Below are 21,000 nucleotides of genomic sequence, written 5' to 3'. Positions count from 1 at the left end.
ACCAATGAAGAAATCTGGCCAGTTCAAGAAAGGAACCAAGATCTTGTGGTGATACAACTTGTGTGCAAGTTTGGTTAAAATCGAATCATAAATGAAGCTGCTATTGTGCAGACAAGGTCAAAATAGCTAATTTTGGCCCTTTCAGGGGCCATAACTTTGGAACCCATTATGGGATCTGGCCGGTTCAACTAAGGAATGAAGATCTTATGGTGACACAAGTTTTGTGCAAGTTTGGTAAAATTCAAATCATAAATGAAGCTGCTATTGTGCAGACAAGGTCAAAATAGCTCATTCTGGCCCTTTCAGGGGCCATAACTCTGGAACCCATAATGGAATCTCGCCAGTTCAAGAAAGGAACCAAGATCTTATGGTGATACAAGTTGTGTGCAAGTTTGGTTAAAATCAAATCATAAATGAAGCTGCTATTGTGCAGACAAGGTCAAAATAGCTCATTCTGGCCCTTTCAGGGGCCATAACTCTGGAACCAATAATGGAATCTGGCCAGTTCAAGAAAGGAACCAAGATCTTATGGTGATACAAGTTGTGTGCCAGTTTGGTAAAAATCAAATCATAAATAAAGCTGCTATTGTGCAGACAAGGTCAAAATAGCTAATTTTGGCCCTTTCAGGGGCCATAACTCTGGAACCCATAATGGGATCTGGCCAGTTCAAGAAAGGAACCGAGATCTTATGGTGATACAAGTTGTGTGCAAGTTTGGTTAAAATAAAATCATAAATGAAACCACTATTGTGCAGACAAGAAATTGTTGACGGACGCACGCATGCACGCACGCACTGACGGACTGACGACGGGTGATCACAAAAGCTCACCTTGTCACTATATGACAGGTGAGCTAAAAACACCAGTGTCAAGTTTGAATATCACATATGAGTCAATGTTAGTGAAATGACCAAGTTAACTTCTGTTAAAACAACACACCTCTCTACAATAAAAGGACATTTCCTTTCCAGTTAGAAATAATTATTAGTACCTCACAGACCAAACAACCAAATAACATTGTGTACTATAAAATGTGACCTTGATCTTAGACCTAGGGACCTGGTTCTTGGGTATGACACTCCATCTCATGGTGGTGAACATTTTTTGCCAAGTTACACAAAAATCCCTCCATGCATGAAGAAGAAATGCTCCAGACAAAGTCTTCTTGAATTTGATCTTTGACCTTTAAGTGTGACCTTGACCTTAGACCTAGGTACCTGGTTCTTGTGAATGACACTCCCTTTCATGATGGTGAACATTTGTGCCAAGTTACATCAAAATCCCTCCATGCATAAAGAAGAAATGCTCCAGACAAAGTTTGTGGATGCTGCCCGTCCACCAAGGGCATTCCCATAATATGTTGTGTCTTTCAGACGGGCAGGATACAAATTGAGTATTTAAATTACTGGATATGATTTGTGGTATGAACAGAATCACTTCACCAAATGAACAGTTAACTGAGGCAAATGAAATATAGTTGTTAGTTATATGCTGCATATGTAACTAGCAAGTTAATTCACTAAATTTACTTTTGCACCCTCAAGAAAATTCACATAATTTGAACACAAGAAATGTATCAAGTTAAAACATTTGAGCATTAAGTTATCCAAATTTATTGTAATTGGAAGTTCAAAGAAAATGTTAGTAAGGTATATACAGACAAGCCTTTCTTAAAGTCTACAGTTAAGTATGAAAAATAGTTTTGGTGCAAATTTAAACTTAGTTATATAGTGTAAGCATAAAACATATCCCTCGTCTACTTGACCCATGAAAAACCTTATTTCACCAACTTTTCTTCCTTTTTTAAAACAAAATTTCCTGTTTAAAAAAATTGGTTAAAAGGAACGCTAGTAAGTAAAACAGAGATACAAGTCTTAAATCAAGCAAAGCTCCACAGTAAAACCATATCATCGGATATTGTATATTGGCAAGTAATTGGATAATGGCAAATTCACTACCTGCATTACTAGTTTATTACCAGTTACAGATAAACTCTTTACCGGCCTTGTATATCAATGAATATTGTCAAGATGATTACCTTTAGTTACTAGTTTATCACCAGATACTGACACACTCAAACAGTTGACATAGTAAATAGTAGAACCTACTTAACCTAACCATTTCTGCAGGTTTTTACACAAAATTTAAAGTGGCATGGGTACATACTCACTTGCAAATGTTTCTCTTCATTAATGCAATATAATTTTTGGAGAAACAGAATAAAGATGGGGGTACAGGTGGGTAAAATTACCAGAGAAAGATTTCTTCGCTGCTCCTTATAACAATTTTTGGAACATATCTCAAGGACAATATCTTCAAAATTAATAATTTAAAGATTAAAACAAGTAGCTTTTGGCCTAAATATGAAAGGAAACTGTGTTCTGAATTAGCAGATGGAATGAGCCTATTGATAAAACCAACTACAGCAGCTTAAATACTCCCTTTGGACTCAATTACATGTACTGGTGGGAAAACAAGAGGTGGTTGGGGGTATAATAAATACATGACAAGCAATAGAACTGTAACAAGCTTTGGATAGAATCTGAAAAATAACAAATGCATTTCTCACACACTCAAATACATTTTAAATGTAAAAATATATTACCTATTGTATTGGTTGATAATCCTACATAACATTCTTCTTTACACTCTCTTTTACTATCAAAAAATATTTTTCCAATCTGAAAACATATAAAACAATATATGTCACTTTCCAAAACATAAAGTTTGTCGTAGGAAAGGAATCAATAAGTATCTAAGGTCCTCAGTGAAGTTCCTGCAATGCTTGGTGCTTGTCGAGTCAAGGTAGTGACGATAGGATATTCAATCAGAACCAGATTATTCCTATTATTAACTATTTTCGAGGCAGACTAATTTTTGTATCATTAGGGTTGTGTTAACCAAAGGAATTTAATCCAAATGAAATACCCATTCATTACATTTTAACAATAGACTCCATAAATTTACATCCCCACTAATTAGCCAGTTTTGCCGAAAACACACAATTCTATGCCAATGAAATACGTGATATTTAAAATAGACTAACTTTTCTGAATACCTGGGAAAACCAGAAATTAAGTAAGAAACAATAAAAATCATGACTTTATTTAAACTTAATCCAGGGGAATTTAACCCGCAAAAGCCTTGAGAACCAGATTTTCATGCCCGATTAAATCGAGTTACAGTCAACTGTTTTACAGAAATATTTTTCTAAAAACTGGACAAAGAATGTAACTACATTTTAGCAGACACATTACAACCAAGATTAGACTAATTAAAAATCTTTCAAACTGTTATCTATATTACATAAAACAATGTGAGATAACTTACAGTATTATTAGTTTGTGGCTCCAGAATGAGTAACGAATTCCCATTACTGGATACATTCTCTTCTTTAGCATTGACAAAGTACCACCTATGGTCTGGTGGCTGAAATGTTACCGATTTAAAAACCATCTGGTCATGAAAGGTACTGTGGACCTGCAGTATCTTCATGGGAATTCGACCCTGGAATATACATTAATAAAGTCAAAACAACATCACTTTCCATAAAAGTGCAACAAAATACAGTCATCATTAAAAAAGTTATAAATTGAATATTTGCATTTCTAAAGTCTAAGTCTCCTTAAACATTCAAGAATATGGGCCAAGAGTCACTTTACATGTTTACACTGAGAGCATTTATTTCTAATTCCAACTGGTTGGAATTTTTTTTTCATTCAATTAAGAAGACTCTAGTCCGAACCCTGTACAGAAGGGAAACTTTCAGTAACAAATCTTTTTACAACATTCATGTGACAAACAACTCATACATAAACTTTTTCACCTTAAGTAAAATTACATTTATATGCTAGACCAATTTCATCAGAGCCACAAGAACCTTCCTGAACAGGGAGAGAGTTCAGAAACAAATATCTATTTCAAGAAGAAACTGGTAGCAACAAAACAGGTGTAAAATGCAACCGTATGATGAAAGAACACCTTTACCAAATTAAGCAAAATGTGCGTTATACAACAATATTTCTGTTCTGTTTTGGTAAAAATTGCTCAAAAAGTTGAGGAATTACAGCACTTACAGGAAATACTTTGTCAAATATCACCCTCTCTGGTATTGCATGTAAACTACCTTCTGAAGTTCGTAACATCACAGGTACATACATAGCCTGAAAGAAAACCTCAGAATTACAGATGTCACATTTAAAGCAAACTTTACCTGTATCAGTACACTTGAAAATCAATGTCTGAATGCAAAAAATTAATGGAAACTTAAAAATTTCAATTAATTCATGTATACAACATAAAGTGACATCTAAATAGAGCAAGGATGGATGAAAGTATAGAATTAGTGTGCATGTTTAGATCCTACCTGATAATCTGTCATGAATATAACTTCAGCCTGATATAGTCCTTCCTCCTCTGGAGCCACCAAGTTTAAGCTGAACACCGCAAAGTGATACGGCAATATACTTAACTGAAATATACAACATATAATACTAGAATATCAGTACTGAAGAGGAACCAAACTCTCCCTACATTCAATTTTTTTTTAAACAAATCAATCAGAACTAGAAATGTGTCCATGGGACACAGATGCCCCCACTACATGACAAAGGACACAATTTTTTTCCTAGGTCAGGGGCCATAACTCCTACACGACTGAATGAATCCGGACGCGAAACCCCAGGTGCACAACTACACATGCTGACCAACATTCCTGTAAAGTTTTGTGACTCTACGTCAAATACTTTTGGAGCTGGGCGCGATGCAACATTCTCGGACGGACAAGGGCAAATCTATATGCCCCCCCCCCCCCACAAAGTGGGGGCATAAAAATCTGTTACCTCTGTGCTGGTTTAACTGGAGAACTAAGGAAAAAGCTGTTAACCTGAGGCTGTACCGGTGTAACAAGAGACCTAGAGCAAAAACTGCACCCTTGAGACTGTCCTGGAGTAATAAGAGACCAAGACGAAAATCTGTTACACCTGAGAATGTCCTGTAGTAACTAGAAACCTAGAGAAAAGTCTGTTACACCTGGGACTGTCCTGGAGTAACTAGAGACCTAGAGAAAAATACGTTACATCCAAGGCTGTACTGGTGTACTCGAGACCTAGAGAGAAATGTTACTGGTATACCTGTGCAAGTGTAACTAGGAAGAAATCGGTTACACCTGTGTTGGTTTAACTAGAGACCTATAAAGAAATCTTAACACCTCAATAACTGTTTAAAATCAAATGCTTTTCAACAGATACTGTTTTGTTACTTTAAATAAATGCACAACTGAAGCACACTGGACTTACATTTGATAAATCTATCGCAGAAATGTTATGTTTTCTGGTTAATATTGTACCATTTCCTTTCTCTATACCTAACAACTCAAGTGTTGCACCTTTCATATCTGTACTCCATTCTCCAAAATGTACCTGTAATAATATATGCAATCATGCTTTATGCTAAAGTATCTTACCTACTTACTGTTTATATGTTACTAACACAGCTGTATCTAAAACTCTAACATGAAGTTCACTACCCAAATGGTGACTAAACAAAGTATAATGAAAGTATCTTTTAAACATAACATTGTTTGATAGAACTTCAACTGTAACTCATACTGTATAGATGCTATACAGAAATTTCACTAAAATAAATACTTGATTAAATTCTAAAAGACTTACTGTGACAGGGTTGTCATTAATTAAGGTAAATAAAACACTTTTATTTTCTCGTACTCCCATTGTACCAAAATCTAACTGTCCTTCTTGTTTTTCTGGTCTGTGTGGTACTATCTGCAATCAACAAAACTAAAGTCATACCAAAAGTAAATGTTTCCATAGCAATAAAACAGCAAGAGGACCATGATGGTCCTGAATCGCTCACCTCTTCCCACATGACCCAGTTTTGAGTATGACATCGTTTTTTCTATTATTTGACATAGTGACCTATTTTTTGAGCTCATGTGACCCAGTTTTGAACTTACATAGATATCATCAAGGTGAACGTTCTCACTTATTTTCATGAAGATCTCAAGTAAAATATGGCCTCTAGAGAGGTCACAAGGTTTTTCTATTTTTATACCTACTGGCCTAGTTTTTGACCGCATGTGACCCAGTTTCTAAACTGATCTAGATATCATCAAGGTGATCAATTTTCATGAAGATCCTTTGAAAAATATGGCCTCTAGAGAGATCAAAAGATTTTAATAATTTTAGACCTACTGACCTAGTTTTTGACGGCATGTGACCCAGTTTCAAACTTGACCTAGATACCATCAAGATGAACATTCAGACCAACTTTCATACAGATCCCATGAAAAGTATGGCCTCTAGAGAGGTCACAAGGTTTTTTTATTATTTGACCTACTGACCTAGTTTTTTAAGGCACGTGACCCACTTTCGAACTTGATCTAGATATCATTAAGGTGAACATTCTGACCAATTTTCATGAAGATCTCATGAAATATATGGCCTCTACAGAAGTCACAAGGTTTTTCTATTTTTAGACCTACTGACCTAGTTTTTGACCGCACGAGTCCCAGTTTTGAACTTGACCTAGATATCATCAAGATGAATATTCAGACCAACTTTCATACAGATCCCATGAAAAATATGGCCTTTAGAGAGGTCACAAGGTTTTTCTATTATTTGACCTACTGACCTAGTTTTTGACGGCATGTGACCCAGTTTCGAACTTGACCTAGATATCATCAAGGTGAAAGTTCTGACCAATTTTCATGAAGATCTTGTGAAATATACGGCCTCAAGAGAGGTCACAAGGTTTTTCTAGTTTTAGATCTACTGACCTAGTTTTTGACGGCATGTGACCCAGTTTCGAACTTGACCTAGATATCATCAAGATGAACATTCTGACCAATTTTCATGAAGATCTTGTGAAATATATGGCCTCTAGAGAGGTCACAAGGGTTTTCTATTTTTAGACCTACTGACCTGGTTTTTGAAGGCACGTGACCCAGTTTCGAACTTGACCTAGATATCATCAAGATGAACATTCTGACCAACTTTCATAAAGATCCCATGAAAAATGTGACCTCTAGAGTGGTCACAAGTGAAAGTTTACGGACTGACAGACGCACGGACGACGGACACCGCGCAATCACAAAAGCTCATCTTGTCACTTTGTGACAAGTGAGCTAAAAATGTAAAAATTACTGATAAATACTTCTAATAACAGAATATAGAATTTACCAAATTCTTTTTAGACTAGACTATGACCTACTTCACCAATACTAACTACAGTTGAATATCGTTACCTCGATAACGGTTAGCTCGATACTCTGTTTAGCACGATGTGTTTGAGTCGGTCCCGATTTTTCTCTGTTTATCTTAATGTAATTATTTATCATTACCTCGATATGCTTAGCTCGATATTTTGTTTAGCTCGATGAGATTTTTTCAGTCCCGTCAACTTACCTGTACTGTTTTTACACCTGGTTTCGTCGATATCACAGCTTGTCAAAAAATATCCATGTTATTTGTAAGGTGTGAAAATCAACCTATTGTTTTCCGGCTATGTATTAATCATATTCAGACAGTTTGTGTGTTTGTTTTGTTTGTTATTTAATCTTGAATCCAATTTAGGAAGTTGGCATTTAATTCCCAATAATTACTCTTATAAAACACCGTGCAAGCAGGAAAGCTGTTTTCCGATGTAACAACTTATTTGGATGAAATATTTTCTGTTTGACGGAGTAAAGATCTGCCATTTGGGATTAAGTAACAATATGCGTATTTAACTGGCAAATTTTCGCTATCGAAGCACAGTCAAAATGACTACTCAACTAGGAACATTACCGCTGCATTTAAACTTGTTTAAGGAAGGAATAAAATGCTAATGTTTAAATACATATTTTGAAAAAAAAAGGGTTGTATGTATGTATTTAATTAATATGGTTTATTTGTCAGTAAAATCAAAATCGTATTTACGTTTTATATTATTCCTTTCCCCTTTCAAACCCTCTGAAAAAAGCATTGGATATAATGACAATATAGACGTCCGACACAAGTACAAAGTAGTCCCAGATAGTCCATATCGTTACGTCGAACTTCGGATACGTCGATGCAATTTTTACAGTCCCTTGAATATCGAGGTAACGGTATTCGACTGTACATTGCTTATCGCCTGTAAACTTTGCATTTACGTGGTCAATCAAACATAACTTTTAACAAGTGATGGCAGCCATATCTGATGTCACATCAGTTATGAAGGTCTAACAGTCTGGAAGACATTATTTTAAGTATCTTTTTTTTAGTTAACCCTTTATTTATTCCCTTCAAACTACAGCAAGACTTCTCACTCAAATTACAATGATTTTGTCCTACAGGTAAATTCTCATTTTGAACCTGAATAATAAGTAACAAGTAACTGAAAGTCTCTTAGTACTGCATACCACACAAAAGAAAATACATCAAGCAATTTTATTGTAAAGGAACAGAATAAATACTTGAAACTGTAAAGGTGTAAGAACATCTGCACTTACTAAAACCTGTCAGCACCTGCCAGGTAAAGGTTATTTGGCAGAAACAAAGACACAGCAGGCACTAACACTGGCACTGGTTTTTGACCTCAACATTTTGTCACCAACCACTGACCAAAAAGTATCAATGAAGACAACAGAGTATATAATTAAATGTAGCATCTGGATATCTAGCACCATCATTGACAGAGATAAAACCCAGCATTGACAGGTGTGATAATGGTGTGAGGAAAGCATGGCACAGGCATGAGATAGGCGTAAAACATGTTATATAAATGATCTAGATATGTAATGGTAGTCAGTGATCCTGGTTTCTCCACAAATACAGAGCTGTTCTCAACAACTCCTTGATAACTTGCTCATATGACTAAGACATGGGGGATGAATGACTTCAACAAACTGTCTTCTGTTAAATCCTCATGGGAAACTACATTTAGTCTTTCACTTTACCTACATCGAATTGGAATAGCTTACTGAATATCTTACCAGTCAATAGTCAAAACTATTGCCCTCAATCTTTTGGACCTTTGGCCAATTATTTTGACTATTAACTGGCAGTAAAGAAAAGCAAGAAAATGTGGATGACAAATGAATGGATGGCGAACATTCAACAATCCTAAAAGCTCACCATGAACACTTTGTACTCAGGTGAGCTAAAAGAAAAATAGAACAGGCCTTAAAATTAATAGAATTTAAATATTAAGTGGATTAAAACTTACCTTTAATTGTCCATTAAAAACAATAAGCTCTATCTCAAACACTGAAGCGTTTGTATGAAGACTTAGTAAAGTTTTGAAGTGGATATAATTTTTCTGTGGATGAAAATGGATTATAAATGGAGTTATTAACATCTGAGGTGGTAATATCACTGGTCTGGAAAAATTCTTTATCTGAAAATAGAAATTTATACAGTAATATCAACTTCAAAATATAGACAAAAAAGACCCTATATTTATCAATACCTTGTATAGTTGCATATCCTGAAAAATATACAAAATGTCATTAAATTTCACAGAAATGGTGCTTCTATTTACTGTAAAAAATAATGCTCCCTAACTTCTGGCCCTAGAGTTACGTAACAAAGAAAATTTGTGATTTAAGCTTCACTTTACTGTAAAATGTTCCCTAGCTTCTGGTGGTAGTCACCTTATAAAGCAAATTTGTAGTGTAAGCTTGTATTTACTGTAACATGTTCCCTAACTTCTGGTGGCAATCACATTATGAAGCAAGTTTACATTATTTAAGCTACTTCTTACTGTAAAATGTTTCACTAACTTCTGATGGCAGGGTCACATCATAAAGCAAATTTGCACTAAGTAACTTGCTACTTACTGTAAAATGCTGTGAGAAAAGTCAAATTATAAAGCAAAGTTTTCGCTCTGTAACCTACTTCTTACTGTAAAATGTTCCCTAACTTCTGGTGGCAGTCACATTATTAAGCAACTTTGCATTATATAAGCTACTACTTACTGTAAAATGTTCCCCAACTTCTGATGGCAGAGTCACATTATAAAGAACCAAAGAGAAGTTGAATGTGTTTGTAAAACCCAGATATCTTGTGAGGTTTTTATGTGCACTATCAAAATACGTCATATTTTTGTGATAAGTTAGGGACCTGAAACATAAAATTGTTTGCATACATTATTCTACTGTTTATCAGCAGTATTGTACATCATCCTATAGATATAATTTAACAATCCCTGTTGAAAAATTATACAATATTAAATTAGATAATGCATTGTAATGTCAGTTAGGAAAATATCTGCTAAACCAAAAGGTCCCTTCCCGGAAGGTGCATATAAATTAACCCGAGACAGATATGATAAGTATGTACAATTTTTTGTTGCCTTGACAAGTATTCTTTTAGACACTGCAACAAAATGAAATGACCAGCATTTTCTCAATATGACCTCCTATCTCTCTAGCAAATCTCATGAAAAAAATCTTTTGTACTTTGTTTTTGCAGGTTCCGTTTTATTTTATTCTTGTTGCCATAGGAACCACAGTTTTTTCATATTTCCACTATATAAATAACATGCAAATTCTCTATACTGTTCCTTATTTATAAACCCAGTTTCATGAGAAAAATTAATATCTCTCTGCACTTTTTAAGTAGGCTGGATCTACCTTTTATTGCAGAAAAAAGGACTGGCATTCAAAATAAAATGGCATACAATTTTTCAATTTTTTTGATATTACATTTTATCTTTGTACAAAATATACTAAAAACAGTCATTGTACTTTTAAGCTTGTAACTACTTCTTGCTGTAGCAATCACATTCTTTAATGCACCAATAGATTAAAAGGACATAGCATATTCTCCACATTGTTCTTTACCTATGTACCTAGTTTAACAGAAAGAAATGTACATTTTGAAGTCATTGCAGGACTTATATGTGATGGATAGCCTGATATGCCAGTGTGATACACACCCTTTAAAACTTGTAACATTAGCTGCCTAAAATGTAAGTTTTCATAAAGTGCTAAACCTTCAGATAGATCGTCAGGTTTGTAGGACTTAAGACACATGTGAAGAATCAGTGACCTTCCACAAAGTCAGCTTCTATTTGGTAAGTAAATACACCTGGTCAAGAACAAATCTGACAATACACAACACTTACCCATGTAATACTTTAGCTTCAAATGGAATGGAAATTTTGTGCACATTATTTTTTGATCTCACAATTATTTTTCCTGACCACAATTTTGGATGTATTGCTTTTGATGCTGAAAAAAAGGTCAGATAAATAATTAAAATACTCTTTTTCAGCCATCAAACATCATACTCAAGTTTATAAAATTGGACAACAATACAAGTTATGAGAAAAAAAATCCTTTGAAACTTTACAGTAATGAGTAGTTTCGGTGTCTGGATAATTCAAATCACAACTCTGCCTATACATTCATTGTGATTCACATAAATTCCTTACTGTTAAATAAAATTCAAAAATACTTGTGTTTTAAATGTTTTCTAGATATACAACTCAACTCACCTCTAAAAGTTACATAAGCGACTGTAGTTTGTCGTAAGAGTTCTGGCGGCAGCTTTATCGGTCGAAAATCCACACTTACTGCGTCATTTGGAGGGGAAACTGTTACACTCTGTCAAGAGAACATACAAAATCTATTACACTCTGTCCAGAGAATATACAAAAACTATTACACTCTTTCAAGAGAACATACAGGAACTGTTTCACTCTGTAAACAGAACATACAGAAACTATTACAGCTTATGACACTGCAAAAATTGAATTCAGGGCCCAGTTGTTCGAAAGTTCAGGGCCCAGTTGTTCGAAAGTTTAACAGGTGATTAAGGTTATCGGTCGGTTAACTTTTAGGGTTATATTTGGACATGTTAGAAAACTTAGTGAAACAAATGCTGAAAATAAGGATGTTGACCACAGAGAAGTCTTTACAATTAAATCAAACGTTTCCTGTCAAGACTAATATATTGAACCAAAACACAACCAACTGTTAGTTTAACAGCCTGTTAAAGTTTCGAACAGCTGGGCCCGGAACATATAATTTACAATGTTTTTTTATGGTTAAAAGATAAAATTAATACAATTTAAATGCTCAAACATACTTACGTATGTTACATCTGACACCCTCCTGTTAGTTATTTAATGTGGCCATGTGGTTTTTCTCACATTACTAAATAATTTTTCAATAACTTGTTTAGATCTAAGCTTCTGTGACCTCGAAATGACGTAAAAAACTGGTCTGATTAAACGTAGATGTGTGACTACATGTGAGTTGTCAGTCAGAAACACGCCTTTCAAAATACAATGACGTCTGACAGGAAGACAAAACAAACACCAGCTTCAAATATAAAGTGTACTTAAGATTATTAGGGTCATTCGTGCAGGCCAACAAAAAAGAGCTCTGGCTCACTAACATGTCCAACAGGTAAGTAGGTAGAGCATTTTCTTGTTTATTTTTTAAGAATTATAGGCAATGATATTCTTATTATTTAAGTGACTGTTTTGTCTGCGTATTAATACATACATCTCTCCTAGTTCGCTTTGTTTTTACTTCTTCATTTAAATCATTTTAAAATCTGTTTGATATCACAATAAAAGACTTCTCTTATCTAACAAAGTTATTCAATAAAGCTTTTAACACATAAAGTTTTACTTAGTAAGAAAAATATTTTTATAAAAAGACATGGTTGTCATATTGCTCTTTGATATTCAATACATGTATAACTTACAGAAATTTGAACAGGTGTATCTCCAGTATTGATTAAATTAATTGGAACTGTTTTTGGTTCATCAAATGTCCGAACTATTCCAAAATCTATCAATTCTGTTGCCACGTATACACCTGGAGCTGTAAAATATATGAAACATACTTTGGTTTCAAAAACATTACTTCATCACCACTTTTATCTACAGTTTACTGTAGTTCACTTTGAACCATATATTCAGAACAAACAGAAAATATTATCAAATTAGGAAACTACATGTGAAATAAAATGTTAGCCAGGAATATTGCATTAATTCATAATTATCCCTTATTCCAAACCACTTTGCTTCAACAAGCAAGAGGGCCACATCCCTCACCTGAAGAGGACCACGACCATCTGACCTTGCCTCTAGTCAAGTTTGGTGAACATCATTAAAGCAGTTCATTAAAAGTTATTTAAAGTTCGTTTTTTTTCTATATTTTACTACAAAAATCATAACCATTAGAATAAAGATTATAATAAGAAAGTGTTCATGACAATAAAGCTGTAATTTTTTCTATCTTTAGCTATCATGCATTTAAAATGATTGGGCCAAGTGCTCCCATTTGAACAAATTTGGGAGTGGACCTTATGTTGTTACCGATCAAGTATGGTGAAGATCCAGCCAGCGGTTCATCAGAATAAGTCACAGTTTTTTCTATTTCTAGTTCTAGCTGTCCAAAAAATCCCCATTTGACGAAAACTGGCAGAGCACCATACAATGTTTGATAAGGATCCATCAGGAAGGTCATGAGATGAAGTCATTTAAAGGTATTTCTGTTTTTAGTGCCATTTGCCCTAAAAATGGGCAAAATCATCCCATCCCCTAATTTTGAATAAATTTGACAGAAGATGTTACAATGATGCAACAGACCAAGTTTGAAAAAGCTCCAGCATGCAGTTCATGAAAAAAAGCTGTGTAAGGTTTTCTCTTTTTTTAGCTATACTAGACCCAGACAATGGAACTGCCATCTTCACTATGAGCTCACCATTAACAACGTTCAGACAAGCTAAAAGTCAAACTCAATAAATCTTGACAACTTCTTCAACAAAACATTTAGATTTTGTCTAAACTCTATGCCCTGACAGGCTAGCTAATGTCTGAGACTAAAGTTAAAACTGACTTTGAAGATAAGTTTTTGAATGCCATCTTGCTACTAACTAATATAAGAATATTGTTACTTTTATTATATTTTACAATATATTTAAGTGGAATTCCTTATATTTCATCAGTTACGTCAAGAAGCACAAAATGCTACATAGGACTGTGCACAAAAACTAGTGTTTTACATGTGACATTGACCTTGGAGGTATACACCTGACACATGGGCATGAGAAACCTCTTCAAGTTTAACATTTGTGTAATATTTCCTTGAAATCACTTAAATCTTATGAAATTTAAGCTGGCAAAAACTGTTTCAAATCCATGAACTAACAAACTTACTAAGATAAACTCTGCCATTATTATTTGAGCCGCGCCATGGGAAAACCAACATAGTGGGTATGCGACCAGCATGGATCCAGACCAGCCTGCGCATCCGCGCAGTCTGGTCAGGATCCATGCTGTTCGCTAACAGTTTCTCCAATTCCAATAGGCTTTAAAAGCGAACAGCATGGAGCCTGACCAGACTGCGCAGATGCGCAGGATGGTCTGGATCCATGCTGGTCGCAAACCCACTATGTTGGTTTTCTCATGGCACGGCTCATTTGCCTCCTGTGAGGAACATTAAAACAATCTGGTGCTGGACATTGGACTGGCAATACTGAGATAATTTCTATCACGGAACTATACTTACAAGATGTAACTTCAACTTCCATAGGTAACACGACAGTATGCTGTAAATCTTGTTTATCTGTTTTTATTCGTATGAAGGCAGTATGATTATTTTCTGTCCTCCCTACGAAATTTGCCTTCATTATAGTTTTTGTTTCATAGGGAGGAATCTCCTGCAAGCAAATAAATCACATTAAATGAAGTTTCATTTTGCAATATCACAATATAATGATTTTCATCTAGCAAGTCTGAAGACATCTTCTAACATATCTCATTAACTGTCATCAAATAACTATGAAATGATGTTGTTTTTTTTTCAAATAATTATTTTGATTTGTTAGTTTGTTTTGGGTCCAGTGCCATTTTTCAACAGTATTTCAGTTACTGTGAAATCATTAATATTTGTGGGGGACTAATTTTCGTGGATTTTGTGGTTGAGTCAATTCACAAAATTTAATCCCAACAAACAAGTAAAATTCCATTTCATTTAATGTTCAAAAGTTGAAATCCACAAATTCATATCCACACAAAATTGCCATTTTGACCAAAACCACAAAATTTTATGCCCTTGAAATTAAATGATTTCACAGTATGTAATGGCAGGCAGTTAACTTACCCAGTGTTCCTTGATTCTGTACAAGTACAGACCTGTTCTCTACAAGTATCTGCCAACTTCCCCATATGAATAAGCGGTGGAAATTGAATGATTTCAGACAAAAATGTCTTTTATCAAATCATCACAGCAAACATACACCTTGCCCAGGGATCGAACTCACAACCCTGTGATCCGCTGATATATGCTCTCCCTATTGAGCTAAGCCAGCAGGTTTCATCATCATGAAACAGTATGATAAGAATACAGGAAAAATGTTCCAAACATTAACAAACTGAATCATCATCATCACCAGCATGTCTTTTGAGATGTACACAATAATGGCATCATTACCATTCATATCTATTGAGATGGACACAATAATGGCATCATTACCATTCATATCTATTGAGATGGACACAATAATGGCATCATTACCATTCATATCTATTGAGATGGACACAATAATGGCATCATTACCATTCATATCTATTGAGATGGACACAATAATGGCACCATCACCATCATATCTATTGAGATGGACACAATAATGGCACCATCACCATCATATCTATTGAGATGGACACAATAATGGTATTACCACCATAAGATCTATTGAGATGGACACAATATTGGCACCATCTTCATCCTATCTATTGGGAATTAACACAACAATTGATGACATCATCACCATCATATCTACTGAGATGGACACAATAATGGCACAATCACATATATTATGATGGGCACAGTAATGGCATCTTAACCATCATAACTTTTGAGATGAACATATTAAAGACATCATCAGCATAATTATCTCCTGAGATATATATTTATATAAAACAGCAAGTGAGAAAGCTTACCCATAAAGATCTTGGAGCTTCTTTTTCCCCAGTTGGTAATTCTAAATGTAAATCTCCTTCACTTGCAAACATTTCAAGTACCTAAAACATTAAATACAACATCAGTGGCTGTGGCAGGAATGTCTGTCACTACTTTAATACAGACAACTGCATTTACAGGCAACTACACAATTCATGTCAAACATTTAGACTTTTTCAAAATTATAGATATAATGCAGTAGTGATTTCCATTCCTTTCTAACAATAATTAAAACTGAAATGAAGGTTCATTCATAAAATTATTCGAACTTATTATCTTTTGAAATCAGTCCTTACATGAAAAACCTTCCTGCGACCCCTACCAGTACACAGCCAATTTTGCCAATTAACTCTTCTCCCAGCAGATACCCCCATCATAATACATATATAAAATTCCCAGGTGGAAATTCCTAACATGAGCAACAACGAAACAAACAAGAGACCTAATCTGTAAACCTGAGGAGGGAATCACATCATACAGTTAAAACTTCCTACACTTACAACAGCAGGTAATATTTACATTATATCATTGTACACACACTTTTACATAATAACAAGATTAAAGTACAGTGTCACTCTATAATGGAGTTGCAACATATGACTAACAAAATATATATATCAATATTTATCATTATTACTGTACTGGTTTATGAAATATTTAAAACTGAAAACACCACTGCTAACCAGGACTTAGGGGGGCCTCTGTGGACAAGTAGTTATAGTAGCTTGACTTCAAACTACTTGACTCTCATCAATGTAGGTATAAAACCCTGTTTGGAAAATAGAATTCTTCATATGATTGTTTATAATCATAATATACATACCTGTAGAGGAGTACTGTGCGGGTTATGCATATTTATTAAAGGTGAAAAACTGCTATTCACTGGAACTCTTGCACCTAAATATGGTCGCAATCTGTATGGATTTGCTGTACCTACTCCAAATACCTGAAATGCATAGGTTTTAAACCGCTTTAAATATCTGAAATACATTGATTGAATGCCATTTTTAAACCTAAAATACTTGGGTTCAATTGCCATTTTCTTAAACCTTACATACATAGGTTCAATGTTATTTCTTCAACTTGAAATACACAAGTTCAATGCCATTTCTTAAACCTGAAAATCATAGGTTCAATATCATTTCTTCAACCTGAAAATCATAGGTTCAATATCATTTCTTCAACCTGAAAATCATAGGTTCAATATCATTTCTTAAACCTGAAATATATTTGTTCAATGCTATTTCTGCAACATGAAACATGGGTTCAATGCCATTTCCAAAACCTAGAATGTCTAAGTTTAAATCCAGCACTCAAATACCTGAAATACATGGGTTAAAAAAACATTTCAGATACAGCACTCCAAACGCCTGAATTACGCAAGTTTAACGCCCTTTCTGAGACACTGACTTTAGCTTAAATTCTAAAGAAGTAACAATAATAAGGATATATATTCAGAAGGGAACATGTTTTAAAATCAAAGAGATTTATTTCAAGACTTTGATAACAGTTTTGTCAAGAGAGGTTTATTAACCTGACAAGTTTGTCATAAAACCGATTCAGAGAGGCAGCATATTATAGTCAGTCATAAAGATAATTAAAGCATCCAAAATATGGGCTGACATGGGCACCAAATGACAGGCATTTTACATCCCAGTCTTCAAGAATGTACTATTAAAATGAGCCCATAATATTCTGCTTTCATAATAAGTTTTATTTTTACACAGAAAACAAATATAAACCAAACAATAATCCATAAATTGGCAAAGTCTGTGACACTGATAAAAACATAAATTATGTTTCAATAGTCAGGCATGTCAAAGAGTTCATTAAATATACATGGTGTTGTTGCAAGTATTCACAGTCAACAGGAAAAAAGCCTTTATCAACACCATGGAAACAGTTCTTTTAATTATTCATAAAGATTTAATTATCCATGATACAGTGCTATGGTTACACTGTTGCTCTACCACTTCACACTTAAAGAATATTCAACTGGAAGGTTTATATACTGTAGCTTGCATTAACTATTCTATTTTAGAATTTTCATCAAAGATCAATGAATTATAAGTGACAACAAGAGCTGTCCATAAGACAGCAAAGCTCGACTATTCATAATATTGTCACAGAAGCAGGAATTTATTACCCAAAATGTTAAATGTCGAAAGAATTTTAAGTTCAAAAAGGGACATAATCTAACCAGAATTTTCTAAGTCTAAAAGGGGGCATAATTTGGCCAAAATAAAGGTCAGAGTTATGGGACTTGATGCTATCAACTAGTTTTATAACCCCGAAGACACATGTGAAGTTTCAATTCAATATCTGCATTAGTTTTGGAGATAGTAACTTGCATGTAAAACTTTAACCAGAATTTTCTAAGTCCAAAAGGGGGCATAATTTGCTCAAAATACATGTTAGAGTTATGGAACTTTACCCAGTGAGGTTGGTAATTGACCTAGAAAAAGAATAAATAAGTTTCAAAGCTATATGCCTTTAAATGATAGCTGTATGTACTTGCATGCAAAAACTTCACCAAGGTGTGACGCCGACGCCAGGGTGAGTAGAATAGCTAGACTATTCTTCGAATAGTCGAGCTAAAAACTATGCTTTTAACAACTTTAGTTTACACAAAATGAAATTTTATCTTATAAAAACAATAAAACATTGAAGTTGGGTACTGTCTATTCTGTTTTCTCTAAAATAGTAAGAATCTGAACAACTATCACTCAGTCTGGTTGGAACCTGCTATGGAATGTCAAAAGCCTTACTTTAGACATTATCAATTCATTCCACTTGCATAAGTAGACAATATTGTACAGAACAAACAGTTATAAGATATTATAGCAATATCTAAATTTTGCCGTTTCAAATATATAAATTAGCATTAACTTTGTAACTATTTTATATTGATTCACTGCTATACAAACAGGAGCAGATCAGCAGTTCAACAGTTAGAATTAGACCTTGAAACCAGGGATAACAAGTCTGATCTCCATCACTGAGCAAATATTTCAAAAGTCTGTCAACTTAGATACGCTAACTCATGCTGACATTCTGACAACTAATAGGTGAACTCACTCATGCTGACATTCTGTAAACCAATAGATACACTCACCCATGCTGACATTCTGTCAACTGATAGCTACGTTCATTTATGCTTGATAGATACACTAACTCATGCTGACATTCTGTCAACTGATGGACACACTCACTCATGATGACCTTCTGTCAACTGATAGCTACACTCATTTATGCTTGATAGATACACTGACTCATGCTGTCATTCTGTCAACTGATAGCTACACTCATTTATACTTGATAGATACACTATCTCATGCTGACATTCTGTCAACTGAAAGATACAATCACTCATGCTGACATTCTGTCAACTGATAACTACACTTATTTATGCATGATAGATACACTCACTTATGCTCACATTCTCTCAACTGATAGCTACACTCATTTATGCTTGATAGGTACACTCACTCATGCTGACATTCTAATAACTGATAGACACACTCACTCATGCTGACATTCTGGCAACTAGTAAGACACACTAACTCATGCTGACATTCTGTCAACTGATAGATACAACTCACTCATGCTGTCATTCTGTCAACTGAAACATTTACTAACTCATGATGACATTCTGTCAATTGATACAGACACTCACTCATGCTGACATTCTGTCAACTGATAGACACACTCACTCATGCTGATATTCTGTCAACTGATAGATACACTCACTCATGCTGACAGTCTGTCAACTAATAGACACACTCACTCATGCTGACATTCTGTCAACTGATACATATGCTAACTCATGATGACATTCTGTCAACTGATACATATACTAACTCATGCTGACATTCTGTCAACTGACAGACACACTCACTCATGCTGACATTCTGTCAACTGATAGATACACTCACTCATGCCGACATTCTGTCAACTAATAGGTACACACTCTAATGCTTGATAGATATTTCTAGGTACATTCACTCATGCTGACATTCTGTCAACTAGGTACACTCACTCTTGTGACATGCTTAAAACCCAGGTACACTTTTTCATGCTGCTTTCTGTAATAGGTACATTCACTCTGCTGAATGTTCAACCGGGTACATCATTCTCTGACATTCGCCAAACTATTTAACTATCAGCGACTTTTGACCGGGTACATCATTCTGCTGAATTCTGTTTCAAAATACTGAAGGAAAACCAACTTTGGACTTCTGTAATGGTAATTCATTCATGTACATTCTGCCAACAGGAAATATCTGTGACAAATTGTCAAAGGTAACTCTTCTGCGAATTCTGCCAATAGGTACACAATATGCTGATGAGTCCCAGGTACATTTTTCATGCTGACATTCTGCAACTAGGTACATTCTTCGTGACTTCTGAACAGGTACACATTCAGCTAAATTTTCTCAACTGGGTCCCCTCATCATGTGACAAATGTCAACCAGGTCACTCATTCTTGCTGCATTCTCCCAACTGTACAACTCATGCGACATGATTTGGTCAAAAACAAGGTACAACTTCATTATGCTACATTCTCCCAATGTACACTACTCATCTGCTAAGAAAAACCGGCACTCTTCGTGCTTTGCCAACAGGTACACTAATCATGCTGACATTGTCAACCAGTACAAAATTTCATGCTGACATTTGCCACTGGGTACTTCTTTCATGGGGATTCTGCCAACACTGAGGTACACAACTCGTGCTGACATGCTGTCAACTAGATACACTCATCCATGCTTAAAATGGAATTTCGAGACTAAAATATAATTTTGCTCAGCTTTATTGCATGGGCTATTTATTCAACAGCAGACATAGAATAAATCTACATGGACATGATAAATATTGAATCACCATCCACCTATAATCCCACACAAACTGTGCAAACTGCGACACTTTTTGAAGTTAAAATTTTATAGAAATTTTACATACTTAAAAACACTTGGACGCTTCTTTTTTCGAATTCAGGCTATGGGACAGAACGGGTTTTCCCCCAAGGATACAAA

At 34.8% G+C, this 21,000-nt stretch overlaps 1 protein-coding gene across 2 annotated transcripts in view; it reads right to left on the bottom strand.

The window, feature by feature from the left end:
• Positions 1–17,018, bottom strand: part of LOC123558241 (transmembrane protein 131-like) — a 43,522-nt gene extending 26,504 nt beyond the window's left edge. For both annotated transcript variants that reach the window (XM_053543028.1, XM_053543029.1), the window contains exons 1-14: positions 16,788–17,018; positions 15,946–16,026; positions 14,513–14,663; positions 12,702–12,820; positions 11,482–11,590; positions 11,110–11,215; positions 9,959–10,103; positions 9,208–9,378; positions 5,673–5,783; positions 5,298–5,420; positions 4,367–4,471; positions 4,077–4,163; positions 3,331–3,507; positions 2,606–2,681 (exon numbers count right to left, since the gene is read on the bottom strand). In XM_053543028.1, the coding sequence (XP_053399003.1) occupies positions 2,606–2,681; positions 3,331–3,507; positions 4,077–4,163; positions 4,367–4,471; positions 5,298–5,420; positions 5,673–5,783; positions 9,208–9,378; positions 9,959–10,103; positions 11,110–11,215; positions 11,482–11,590; positions 12,702–12,820; positions 14,513–14,663; positions 15,946–16,026; positions 16,788–17,003 (1,777 nt within the window). In that variant the 5' untranslated portion in view covers positions 17,004–17,018. The remainder of the gene's footprint in view (positions 1–2,605; positions 2,682–3,330; positions 3,508–4,076; positions 4,164–4,366; positions 4,472–5,297; positions 5,421–5,672; positions 5,784–9,207; positions 9,379–9,958; positions 10,104–11,109; positions 11,216–11,481; positions 11,591–12,701; positions 12,821–14,512; positions 14,664–15,945; positions 16,027–16,787) is intronic.
• Between the last annotated feature and the right edge of the window lie 3,982 nt (positions 17,019–21,000).

Source organism: Mercenaria mercenaria, chromosome 5 (assembly GCF_021730395.1).
Source record: "Mercenaria mercenaria strain notata chromosome 5, MADL_Memer_1, whole genome shotgun sequence".
Classification (NCBI taxonomy): domain Eukaryota; kingdom Metazoa; phylum Mollusca; class Bivalvia; order Venerida; family Veneridae; genus Mercenaria; species Mercenaria mercenaria.
This window is presented reverse-complemented; position numbering and strand designations above follow the sequence as displayed.